Source organism: Anopheles ziemanni, chromosome 3 (assembly GCF_943734765.1).
Source record: "Anopheles ziemanni chromosome 3, idAnoZiCoDA_A2_x.2, whole genome shotgun sequence".
Lineage (NCBI taxonomy): Eukaryota > Metazoa > Arthropoda > Insecta > Diptera > Culicidae > Anopheles > Anopheles ziemanni.
This window is the reverse complement of record NC_080706.1, coordinates 60671413-60684281: the sequence shown is the minus strand read 5'-3', so window position 1 is coordinate 60684281 and position 12869 is coordinate 60671413. Positions and strand designations below refer to the sequence as shown.

General features: G+C 44.7%; 1 protein-coding gene across 1 annotated transcript in view; it reads right to left on the bottom strand.

Moving 5' to 3' along the window:
• The window catches only part of LOC131288072 (uncharacterized), a 28161-nt gene extending 16802 nt beyond the window's left edge, over positions 1–11359 (bottom strand). The window contains exon 1 of the mRNA XM_058317171.1: positions 11137–11359. Within this exon, the coding sequence (XP_058173154.1) occupies positions 11137–11359 (223 nt within the window). The remainder of the gene's footprint in view (positions 1–11136) is intronic.
• Positions 11360–12869: the final 1510 nt, after the last annotated feature.

Genomic DNA, 12869 nt, shown 5'->3' with positions numbered 1-12869 from the left:
CACCAAACGCACTCCTTAGCGGCAAAGTTTGGTGGGGCGAGCATCGTGCCGGCCACGGCCCTACTAGCTGAGTTTCTTTCCTCCTTCATCGCAGCCTAATGTGGCGGTTTTTCCTCGCTACATTCTGTGGACAATCCAAAACCAAAGCCTCATCTTCGGCGCCGACGCTGCAGTCGTCTTGCCTCCTGCAGCGCTGCATCGGCGGCGGTGAGGTCCCTCCGGGCAGCGAGAAGCTCCTCCTCCGTAACTGCTTCGTGCTCCCGGAGCAGAGCTTCGTTCCTCCTCTCCAGTATCTCGTGGTTCGCTCGTCTCGTCGTCCTGTTGCGTAACCGCCGGATGCGCAGCTGGATGTTGCGCAGCACCCTAGACCACTCCGATCTCGCCGCAGGTGTCAACGCAGCAAGTCTACGAGTGAGCTCAGGGCGCCGTCTCCGAGCTTGGTTTCGCGCTCGCCGAGCGGCCGCCTCGGCCGCCTGCGCTCTGGTCGCCTCCGCTGCTGCCGTGGAGCGCCGGTGCTGCTCCGCTCGCCAGTCGCTTTGAAGCTGGCGCGTAATCTCGCTGGCAGCGGTCACGACACGGCTCCACGAGTCGGCGCTGTGGAGCATGTAGAGTTGTAGGTTATCCGGTGTTGCTGGCTCCATTCCATGTCCTCGCAGGAGGCGGCCCCGAACGTTGTCGAATCGCGGGCAGTGGAACACGGCGTGCTCCGCTGACTCGACCGTTCCTGGGCAGTTGGGGCAGTCCGGGGACTGGGTGAACCCCTTGACAAACAGATATTCACGGAAAAATCCGTGTCCCGTGATAACCTGCGTCAGATGGAAGTTCACCCATCCATGCTTCCGGGCCGCCCAAGGCTCGACTGCTGGTAGCACCCGGTGGGCCCAACGTACGAAACGACTAGCGAGGGGCCGGGCAGCGAGATCGTCCCACTCGGACTGCCACTCCGAATATGTGATCGCTCGCTGCTTCCCCCGGGACTCCCTCGTCGGCCTTCCCGTCTGCATTCTTATCCGGTGGCACCGAGCGTCTTCGTCGAGCAGCAAGCATACTGGCGGCATGCCCGCCACTACGTTCCCGACCTCGTACCGGACCGTCCGGAAACTGCTGCAGACCATTTTGGCTGAGGCCCGGTCGACGCGCTTAAGGAGCCGGCGATTACTCTGCACTCGCAGTGCGCCGCTCCACGCTGGTCCCGCGTACCGCAACGTTGAGGTTGCGACATTGGCAAGGGTCTTCCTTCGGATACTGGACGGGCCGCCATGGTTCCTCAGAAGGTGTGACAAGGCCCTCGTCACCTTCATCGCTTTCTCCGTCACACTCTTCACGTGAGGAGTCCATGACAGGTGATCTTCGAGCCTCACGCCCAGATATCGAATGCTCCGCTGCGACCGGATGATGGTGTCACCGACTCGTACCGGGATTGACGGGTGTCCCCTGCGGAGGCTGCTGACCATTACAATCTCGGTTTTGTCCAGAGCTAAGGACAATGAGTGGCGATCGAGCCATTGCTGGACCGCGATGATAGCAGCACTCGCCCCTTCCGCCGCCTCCTCTGGAGTTCGCCCTGCCACCGTAAGTACGAGGTCGTCCGCAAATCCAACGATGCTTGCACCCTCGGGAAGCTCGACGTCCAGCACCCCGTCGTACATGACGTTCCACAAGGTGGGCCCTAAGATAGACCCCTGCGGAACGCCCGCGGTGATGTTGCGCGACGAGGTACCAGCTTCCGTAGAGTAGTGCAGAACACGCCCCTCAAAATAGCTTCGCAAGATCTGCATCAGGAACTCCGGTGTTCTTTTTTCCCTGAGAGCGGCCCCGATCTCTGTCCAGCTCGCGGAATTAAACGCGTTGCGGACATCGAGCGTTACGACCATGCAGCATCTTCGGTCTCTCGCGTTGGTTCGACCGAAGGCCATTGCTTCCCTGCCGCGGGCCACCACCTCCTCGATCGCCTGCATCGTCGACCTCCCCTTTCGGAACCCGAACTGACGGGGAGAGAGTCGCGGACCTTCTGGATCTTCCTCCAGGTGGGCGTTGAGGCGATCGAGGATTATGCGCTCGAGCACTTTGCCGACAGTGTCGAGCATGCATAGTGGGCGGTAAGATGATGGCCGGCCCGGTGGCTTTCCTGGCTTCGAGAGTAGGACCAGTCGCTGGTGCTTCCAGATGTCGGGGAAGACTCCACGATCAAGGCAGCCCTGAAGCACCCTTCGGTAGACGCCCGGAAAGGCACGAACTGCTGCTGCGGTGACGGCGGCGTTTGGAATGCCGTCTGGTTCAGGCTCGCTGCAATCCTCAGGAGCTCCTCCTCCGTGATGGGTGGGCCGGCTTCGATGAGTTCATCGTAGAGATGCGCAAGACGATTCATTTCCACGAACTGAGCGATCCTAGATCGATCCCGCCATAGGTTTCACCTCATCCATACCGTTCTGACGATCCAAACGTTTATTTTCTTCAGCCAGCAGGCGTTGTTTCACAATTTCCAAGTTTAGATCCTCTTCCTTAATATTTTCAAGGGCCGTGCGTCTCTGCCCCGATATCGATGTTCATATTCGCGTTGCCAGTTGGTGGGAGGGGGGGATGGTCAGCTTTTTTTTTTTTTTTTCGGGGTCAACCCCTTCCTCTTTCAGTTGCAAGCCATAACCCTACTGCCACAAGCAAAATAAACCAGCGGCGGATGGTGCACACACGCGCGCACTGAATTTTTTTGTCACAGTTTTGTTTTTTGGTTCCGTTTTGTTTTGTTTTTTGTTTTCCCCAACACAGAGTCTGTTCTATGAAGGCCACGCTCCGTCTGGCCCGTGTAACGGTCCGTAGCACCTCAGTGCACGGGCATTCTCGGAACCCTTCCTTCCTTCTTTCTCGTGCCTTTCCGTTCTTTCGATGCGTTTCGCACGAGGCGGGCAATCGGTTTGCCTTACAATACACAATAGGCACAGTTTTTTTTTTTTTTTTTTCCCCCTCTCCGGCACTTTCTTAGTTGCTTCGTTGCAGAGCTCCGGCAAAACACGTCCGATCGGCTTGAACACTCGATAGCAACTCGCTCCATTGACCCTAACTGAGTCCTAACGTGGTTCCCTATCGTGGATTCCATGAATAATGGTAACGCCTTCAACGCCTTCAACGCCTCTAGTGGAACTGCGATTGCGTCGACCTTGCTGTCCATGAGGACTCCGGCGCAAATCCAACGGCTTCTACCAGGTCGGTGTACTATTAAGTAGCCGTCATCTAGTTCACTGTTAGATTAACCTGCTGGTCAAGGAGGACGCCATCTGTTAAGGCTTGACTCATCTCCAAAGAAGTTACAGCAGTCAAGCGCATGGCAAAATGGAGTACCGATGTAGGACACGAAGGTAATAAAGGATGCTGCAGCCTGTTTGCTGAAGAGTGGGCTCGCCTGGTTGCTAATGGCGCATCTTTTTTCCGGGCGAGTCTGAAGGACCTACGGCTTACGATTTTGCACTAATTACATTGCATCGTCAGGAGTACATTTCACCAACAATAACAGTACTATGGCCCTGTTTTTTTCACTATTAGTCGTCGAAGCTGGGGGATATGCACCATATTTTGGGAGTTTAGTTCGTAAAATTCTGCTAGTTTATAAAAAAAAACGTCGTATGTAAACTCGGAAAAGGCTGTTTTGGACTTCGTGTTTCACAGACCAACGATACATGCATGCCATACTTTGCGTTATTTTCCTTCAATAAGGTGTTTCTTTCTGCGAACTTAACTTAGTGTACAGTTCTCTCAATGGAACAGTACCAATTAACATTCATCATGCCCAGAATTGCGATCAAAATAAAAGCAAAAAATCATCCAGATAGAGGAAGAAGTTTTGCCACCAAACACACCAACTATCATCACCACCAACATCACTGCACTGTTAATATTTCTGATGCACCTCACCACACAATTTTCATAAGCATTCGAGTCAACAAAAACGTCCAGGTTTATGCACTAGCACAGAACTAAAGCCACAAACAAATCGGTATTTATTTTGACTCGAAATGACGCGCTCCAAACCCTAGTGATTTTAAACATTGAATATATGACAACAAAAATCGCCTACTACGTGTCGCTTTGCTTCGAGCGACCGCTTCGCACAAAGCGCCTGCTCGACAGAAAACAGCCTCATTATACTAATTCGAGCAGCGACAGCTACATTTTAGCGGTCGCTTATTTTAGCGGCTTTTAAAACGACGATTTCATGATCGCCCCAAGTATGCTGCCTGTAACCGTAGGGTAATAAGTGGAATACATTTGCGCTTTTATTTTAATCTGTGATGTATTTAGAGACATATTGAAATTTTGAATACCTTACATCAAACCATTTTGTTTTCAATTGGTGATAAAGGTATGTGATTGACTTTTTAAACAAAATACTGAAATATTATAAACATGTTAAAATAGATCTCAAACCGGCTGCACAATGAAAACAAAACAATTTCTACATTTTCATAATTTTCCTATGGTGGTTTCGATCCTAGGAAAACCGGATCTAGAAAACATAATTGAACAGAAACAGAGCATATGAAGACAATAACAGTGAAAGAAACAAATCTTCTTGTTCACACTTCACCGGAGCGTGCACAACTCTTTTTCTGTTATGATTTCATGGATAAAATAAATTAGGAAAATGAAAAAAAGGAATCTTACAAACAAACACAACTTTCAAAGGTGAGTGGTCATACTATCCAAGGTTTGCAACGATGCGAGGACAAATCGTAACGCTTGGTCCTGGCAGCACGGTACTCTAGATTACTTTTCCAAGCAAGCGCTATGCTCGCGGTAATTATTTTCATTCATTCAACCGCAAGTAGTTGCGCTACCACAGGGACGCACAATGGACTTGGTGGTCCACTCAGCATATCCACTCCATGGTAGGTACACTTTGAAAGTGCATCACCATCAGCTGCAAGGCGTTCTTGTGGCAGGTCGCACAAAAGCCGTCTGGGGTTTCACGAGCACGAGAGAAAAAAAACCTTATTTCTCATGTACCTTCCATTAGTCAGAATGCACGGCTACAGCGACTTGCTGGTTGTTTTTTTGTGAGACCGGATTACATGTGCAGCTGTTCGCGAACATAAAGATGTTCCATGATGGTTCTTTGGCGTACTGAACATTGGTGTTTGTTGTTTTCTTTCGTACGCAAATCCTTTTGGTGACTTCATGAACTGCCATTTTTGTACATCTTTTTGTTGGTTATGCAAAAAAACAACGTTTCAGTGTAGTTCATTTCGTAAACCGTCAAAGCCCATGACCTAGTTCTGGTGCTGCAAGTGTTTTTATTATGACTTTTTCGCGATAATCTTAACGGTGATGGAGAGGTAACTTAATATGACTATTTTGTATCTAGGCCATATAAAAGCAAAACATTACATCCAATCAAGATGGCTGTACTGTCATGAAATAATTCTATTTTTTATTTCCTGCAATCACAACAACAATCAGTATCACTAACATTTTATATAAAGTACATAAACACATTGTGAACAGAAATGCTATTGCTGCATTCTGCGCATAACATGGTGCTCATATTAAATTTTACATTTTTATCATTTTTAAGTCATCCTTTCTCAGAACTTTTTCTCCCATAGGCACTTATAGCCTCTAAAACAACCATAGGCAGGATGCAGAATGGGTTAACAAATCGACCGTAGAACACCCGATGTATTTTCCCAGCACGGTCTGCCGGTTTTGCCCAACACCAACGAAATTGTCACGTGCCTGCGTAGCGCGAAAATTTTCCCCACTGGGAAAATTTAGTGCAATAAAGGTAAGCGACTCGTCCGGTTTTGTTTGAGTGCTTTGTGAAATTGTGTTGAAGGAACCATCGTTGAATGTTGTGGGCACTTCGGATTACCTCCATGTACTTGTTTATTTTGGTTTGCTTGGAAATTTGAACATCACCTATGAATACATTATTTACAATTTAAATAAGACTAAATAAGAGAATTTTCATACCGATACAAATACAAAATTAACACATTTATAAAATATTCCATTGTTATTATTTTAATATTGCTTAAATGTTTTGGAATTTAGTATTTATAAGGGATTTATAAGAAAGATTGTATCAACTATCACTGAATAGCAGAGGTTGATACACTAGTTTAGTATTACCGATACTTGGTTAAAAGGATTCGTGATGTGAATTATGAATTATTCAATGTATGTTGACACATTAAATTAAATTCAATCAGATCTCATTTACGTGCCACCCTTTTTAAAATGATTCTATCTGCTCTAGTAATGCAATAACTTTTTACTTTTGTCATAAGCAGTAGGCATTGAAATTCAAATTATCTACTTTAGATCAATTTTCTTGTTATGGAATAAGTACAATGATGTTGTTCCCGTCAGTCCAATAAGATTTAACCTTGATGTAGACAGAAAGCATCAATAAAGACTGCGTAACTGTAACGCTGAGAGCTTGTTTGTTACGGATCGGATCATCTCGGATCTTTTGATCTGCTATTTGCTGCCGCTAGTAAATGCCGTCTATGCCTGTTAGCACCGCCTATGTTCCAATGATGTTTGCAATGACCTGGTTGGAGAATCGTGTGACCTGTTATGGGGATCTATCAGTGAGGCAAGATGCACCGTTGCGAATTTTATGACTTTACATCAAAACTTTACAGAAAATGAGGGGCAAAACAATTTCGGTATGAAATCATGTAGTATTTCGCTACGATGTTTTGAGGTATACCAGGATTTTAAATAGAATTTTGCAAACAATCTCGTTTCGGTCAACTACTTGATATTTAACAAATACTGAAAAGTATTGGCTATTAGGATTATTATTGGAGTACAATTAATAGCAAAATTAAACAAGGCATCGAAATATTAACAATTTTTCACCCTTAACACCTAGAAGAGCTTAAAAAATATGCATCGCTAAAGCTCTTTTCTTGACACGTTTAGAGTATGTTACTGCATGTATTGTATGATGCTTAAAATTCCAAGCTGTGGAAAGAATCATCTCAACCATTGTAATTGCTTTTTCTTAATATAGTCATCTCATAGCTGATGATGTTAATGATGATGAGTTCGAGCTCTAACTCCATCACAGGTTTGAGAGTGACGGAGTAATCTAAAGATATTTGCATGCAATAAACAACGCAAATCACGAAGTGGTGGTATCAAAGTGACCCTTCACGAAAAAGACCGTTCAGCTCTCTTTTCCATGCATACAGTGGTTAGCACAACTTTCAAAAGATAGAAATCCGGTGTGCACGGCCAACGAATGCTCTCTCTTATTCATGTAACCGGTATTTCATATAGACGGTAGCTGGCAATGCATATCATAACGCCGATGTAGTTGTCTCACCTCGGAACAGGTCCTATTGTCTCGGAAAAAGTAGTTTAACAAACAACAATATTATTTTAATCATTCGTTAAGCTAATTTTATTGCACATAACACATTGTTTTAAGTAAGTCCTTTTCTATTGTCGTAAAGGGTTAGGGCTGTCGCACACCCTCATATTTGTTATTACTCGCTATTTTATAAGGTGAACTTAAGGAGCAGAACAAGCAAGTGCGTCATTCAAAATTTCAAATGTGATTTATCAGTAAAAACTTACCAAAAATGTGCATTGCTCGACATTTTCTGCTGCTCGAGCAAAGGATAAAAATCCCCTCTGAAAGAATTTCACCATACAGTACCAAAGCAGTGGAATTTTGCCGAAAGAAAAATGATCTTACATTAAAGAAAAATTTTAACATCCTTTGTTGCGTGTTTCCGCGGCAGCATACAGTTTTATTTCTTTTGCTCGGCACAGCCGGGCACGTCTTTGGAATTTAGTATGCACTGCAGTGCGCTACGATCATCATGTTGATGGCGATGATGTATAAGAACGAAACCGTACGAATCCTCTCGACAGCCTCAGTGGCAATGCATGTGGAGTGAGATATTTCGGCAGTGCTTAAGATGAATAAAATTAGCATACGCTTATCATACGTTAAGGTGCTTTCGATGAAGGAAAACAGTGCTTTGCTTTGTAGCTAGCTGCTTTTAACTTGTCCCCTCTTACGTTCGCTTGGGGGAAAAGAAAAAAGTTGCGTCGACACACTTCAGCTACTTACGAACATCTGTTATTGCCTGAGGGGGAAGGAGATTTCTTGATTTTTTCACCAACATTTTCCATAAATTATCAACACGACACCTAGCATATGGATCCAGTGTAACGAGTGCCTTTCATATGGTATTTTTAAACGCGTCTTTTCACATATTTGCTACTACCTTTTTTTTCTGAGGTTTGTTCAAAACCAGTTCAGCAACACTATGTATGCTTCATTCTTTGTTCAGATAAATACAGCATTTGTATTTGACCATAATACAACATTTTTGTTTTGAAGTTTGATAGTTTTGTCCCGAATCACAATACAAATTCTACGAATCTCAATTTCAACGGCATATTTTTTCATTTAGATGGGCAAAGAGCTCATCTCATGAATAAGTGAAATATTTCGAATCAACCATTTATCCAATACCAGCAAGCCAGTGGGCTCATGGGTTTTCTCTATCTTAGTGTCCATTTTCAGTCAACTCAATCGGTTGCCCAACCCAGCGGCAGCTCCAGTGCGGGTTTCAAACTCCCAGCAAAGCGTGCGTAACCAGCGTTGACTCCAATTTCGATCCACCACATCGAACAACGAAATCGATTTTTTGTTCTTTCAGCGACCTTCGACTTCAAAATAACAGCAGCCCCAATGAACTGAAAATTGCCAGCGTAGCTCGTCCCGGGAAAAGTTGGACACAGTTGAGAAAAAATCGAAGGAAGCACCGTTACACGACAGCCAATCAGAAATGGCCAAAATCTGATGCAGCCTTTACGTTGGAGATCCTAACATGGACTAACGGACATGGTAGTTTGGGATTCACCAGGAGCTTTAATTGAATTTAGTGTTGACGAGGGTACGATCTTGAACGTTGTTATGTCGAAGGATTTAACCAACAACGGTATAGGCAGGATGTTTTAAAGAGGACATTATTTCGTTCATGCAAACTTTTTGTGATCAGTTTGTTGGTAACTGCCAAATGGTTAATCTTAAATAATTTATATGACAAAATGTTTTCCAGATTCAAGCTTTGTTTCAAAACGTATTCCATTGATTCATTCCAGGATTAAAGTCCCCCTACATAATGCGACATATTACTGAGAATCTCTTAGAAAATTGTCTGTAATATTGAGCATCATATTCCTAGCATCTTCTTCTTCAAGTAAAACTCGCTTGCTATCCTAAAGGAATTGCCAATTCCACAAATTGTGATTTACGCGTGGCTTTGTTTTATGATTATCACTTTCACGATGTTTCTTCTTTTTCTACGTGACACTCCGCATTATTTTATGGTTATTTGTCATCTGCGGACTCCGCTGGATGCTTATGGTCTCCCGGTTTTTTCTTCGCGTCCCCTTTTTTCCCACAACCGTTTGGCCACAACACTGACACCACCGGAAATAGATGACCGAGAGATTTCACCAAATTATGCCCCCGATATGCCACGGACATTTCGGTAATGATGGGTGCTTTGTTATGGGATATTCTCTTCCCTATTTTTCCTCCCACTCTTCCGCAACATCCTGCGCCACTGCCGCCAGAAGGGAAAGCAAAAATAACAAGAAGGAAAAAATAAATCTACGATCCATCCCCGCGCTGGTGGCGCCTCGGCAGTGATAAAAGAACTCCTTAAATACCCGTGTCATAGATAGCGCGTGGCGAGAAAAATGGTATGGCAATTTTCGCATAATCATAACAATTCCAAAAGCTTTCAAAAAGATTAATCCGATCCAGCGCCAAGGGGTGTCCCTGCGGGGAATCGCAGAAAGGCATCGAAAGAAAGTGAAATAGCGGCAATAAATGATTTTAGGAAAGGACACAGCACTAATGCTCATTGTCGTTCGGCGGATTGTCTGGAAACACTGGACAATAGTTTTGTATCCACACAATAAACAGTTTAAACGACAGATTTTGTTTGTAGGCAATATTAGAAAAAAGAAACCGTAAGAAATTAAACTCTTCATTTTGACGAACGACACACTAACTTGTTGCCATCTGTTTAAAAGAAAGTTTCCATCGGTATGTGCAAAGGAATGGCCAAAGGTAGGTGAATTGAGAACACCAACAACCACCGGGCATGTCTACCGAGTCCGAAGTTGCACCAATCAACTGGCCGCTCCTTGCTGCATGGAGCTTAAAGTACCTTTCCCACAAAAACCACTGCTGTGAGCGGACGGCTACAAGTTTTCCCTTGACGGCTCTTCGATTTGCATACGAGGAGCCACCCAAAAGGGACCGAAGTCTTCGACGTGCCAGACGGGGAAAAAATATCTTTCCCATTAGGGTTCGCCTTCCTCAGGGGGAAGGTTCATTCACATTCATAACACTCGATGCAGTTCAAGCACGCGGTTCAGATAAGTTGTTTTTTCCTTACCAGTTCAAATCAAACTCTCCTTCATTGGCCGAAACAGGGAGCCGTTATTTGCTGACTGGGGGAAAAACAATCCAGGCATCACACGTTTCAGCTATGGCCAAGGATGAAGAAAAAATTGCCTGAAGCTCCACTATAACGATATCGGCCTTCTGCGTTCATTATTGCTACTGCTTCCAGCATAAAGCTATGATAGTAGGGGATGGTTGGGAAAATTAGTTTTTCATACAAAACAGTCGGGTCAACTTGAACTTCAACATTTTGTTGCAGAACACAGCACGGGAACATACTCGTATGATGAAACAGAAGTACTGTCCAAATTATTTAAAAAAATATACAAATAAAAACATAATGTGAAGCTTAATAAACAACAAAAGAATCCGAACGCAGCGAACACATCAAACGACCGTGTTGATAGCGAATGTTCAAAATGTATGTCAAACCATCGCGCTATAGCCAGCCGCTTGCCAGTTGAACCGAAAGGGTGTCCTGGAAAATTCGCTCGACTCCCTTTTTTGCGCCTTCCAGCCTCGCTCTGTGTGTCTGTTTTTATGTATCGCACATGTGTGTGTGTGAGCTCATTTCCTCACACATCGAGCCGACCAGAGCAAACACACACACTCGGTTTACCACCTCGCGGGAAGGAGTTTGGCAGTGTTTGGCCACGGGAACGTGCGTCGAGTGAGGAAAAATAAGTGTTTACCTCGTTTTTGCGGTGATGGTAGGTTTGTCGGTAAAAGCTGCTGTTGATGTTGTTGCTGCTGCTGCTGCTGCTGATGCTGGTGCTGCTGCTGCTGCTGCTGCTGTTGCGATGTCACAACATGCACATGCGCATTCACGACAAGTATAATGAACAGAGCTTTTATCCATACTTTTCTCGATTTGTGTAAATTATTCACTACGGCTTTTGATTCTTGGCACATCATATTTCTTTTTTTCAGATTTCTTTTTTGCACCGCTTTCCGCTTCCGGACGAGGTCACACTAATCCGGAACGGTGGAAATGGACCGTGGCCCTACGAGCAGCACAGTGCACACGAACACTCTTCCCCAGAATGCTTCTGACGCACCACTTCGAGTGCCACGTCCGGGCAACTGATGGTAGCAGTATGACGTTCACGGCGCTGACATCAAACCAACGGCGAGCGAAAGAGCGTTTCCGCGGACGGAAACTAGACCAATGCTAACACCTCACCGGGCTAGTTGATTTCCGGAGCTACCGGGAGTACGCATGGAAGCGATGTATTCCAAAGGTGCGGGTCTACCGTGATCTGCACAGCTTCACTATTGACACTTCCTGCACTAAAACAACATAGTTACGAGATTGTGGTTGACCTAGGATTGAAAGGATTTACGTAAAAAAATATGTTTCCAATATCACTCGACGAATTGAACCATGCTTGTTGTTTTTTCTTTTCCAACACTAGAACAAATTTTGACCCGATACCATTTATGGTGTCAATTAAAGAAACACTGAAACCCCAATTACACCAGTATCGGAAGAAGAAAGTGAGATTTTAATCGTTTGCTTTAGATAAACTAACTAGAGAAATCATCCCGCGTTCTCTGAAAAATCGATGCTCGAAAGGGGTATGGTGTATCCTGCCGGATCGAGAGCCTTTCTTACCGCAAACACTGTGAACAACACAAGTCAACTTTTAAACTGGTCCAACGTATAGCGAAATCACATCCACGGATTGGGTAACAAGAGTAACAGAATGACTTCTCTGAACCGCTCGGAGCCGATTGTAACGCGAAACTGACTGGTGGATCGAAATCAAGCCTCGGTCCGAATGGACACGGTGTTTCTGAAAGTGGAGGGGATAATTCACCAACAAAAGGAAGTCTAAAGTGAATGTTCTCGCGCGTTTGTTGCGCATGATCATTGATGCCATTCCAGTAGGAGGACGGCGGAATGAACTCTCAACAGCTGATTGAAACGCTTCGTTCGTATCACAGCAGTGGTTGTGCCCTATTGGTATGTTTATTCAAACGTCTGCTGCTTTATTATTATACAATCTGAACCAACAAATTTCGCCTCGTCCAATTTTAATAACACTCTAATATTGAAATAACAAATCATTGGAACTCAAAGGAAGCCCCTTATGTTCGGTGATGTCGACACATATCAGTAACAGATCCATCTTTAGGACACGGCGTATCAGGCAAATCCAAAGAATGTTATAAAATTCTGCTGAACGGTTCTTGACTTCGTTTTCACTTTCAACACGATCAAACAATTTATATGAGTGCAATAGTCCAATGGCATCAGTTTTTTAAAGGCAGCTAAAACTGCACGCGCACTCAACCAATCGTAGTTTCGATACTATGCGCAAAGTTCAGATAAAAATTTGTAATGAGTTCAATTTTCGATTAAGCGTATTGCAAATAGCAGGAGGAATTTGGTCATTTCTGATTCCTATTCATTGTAAACAAA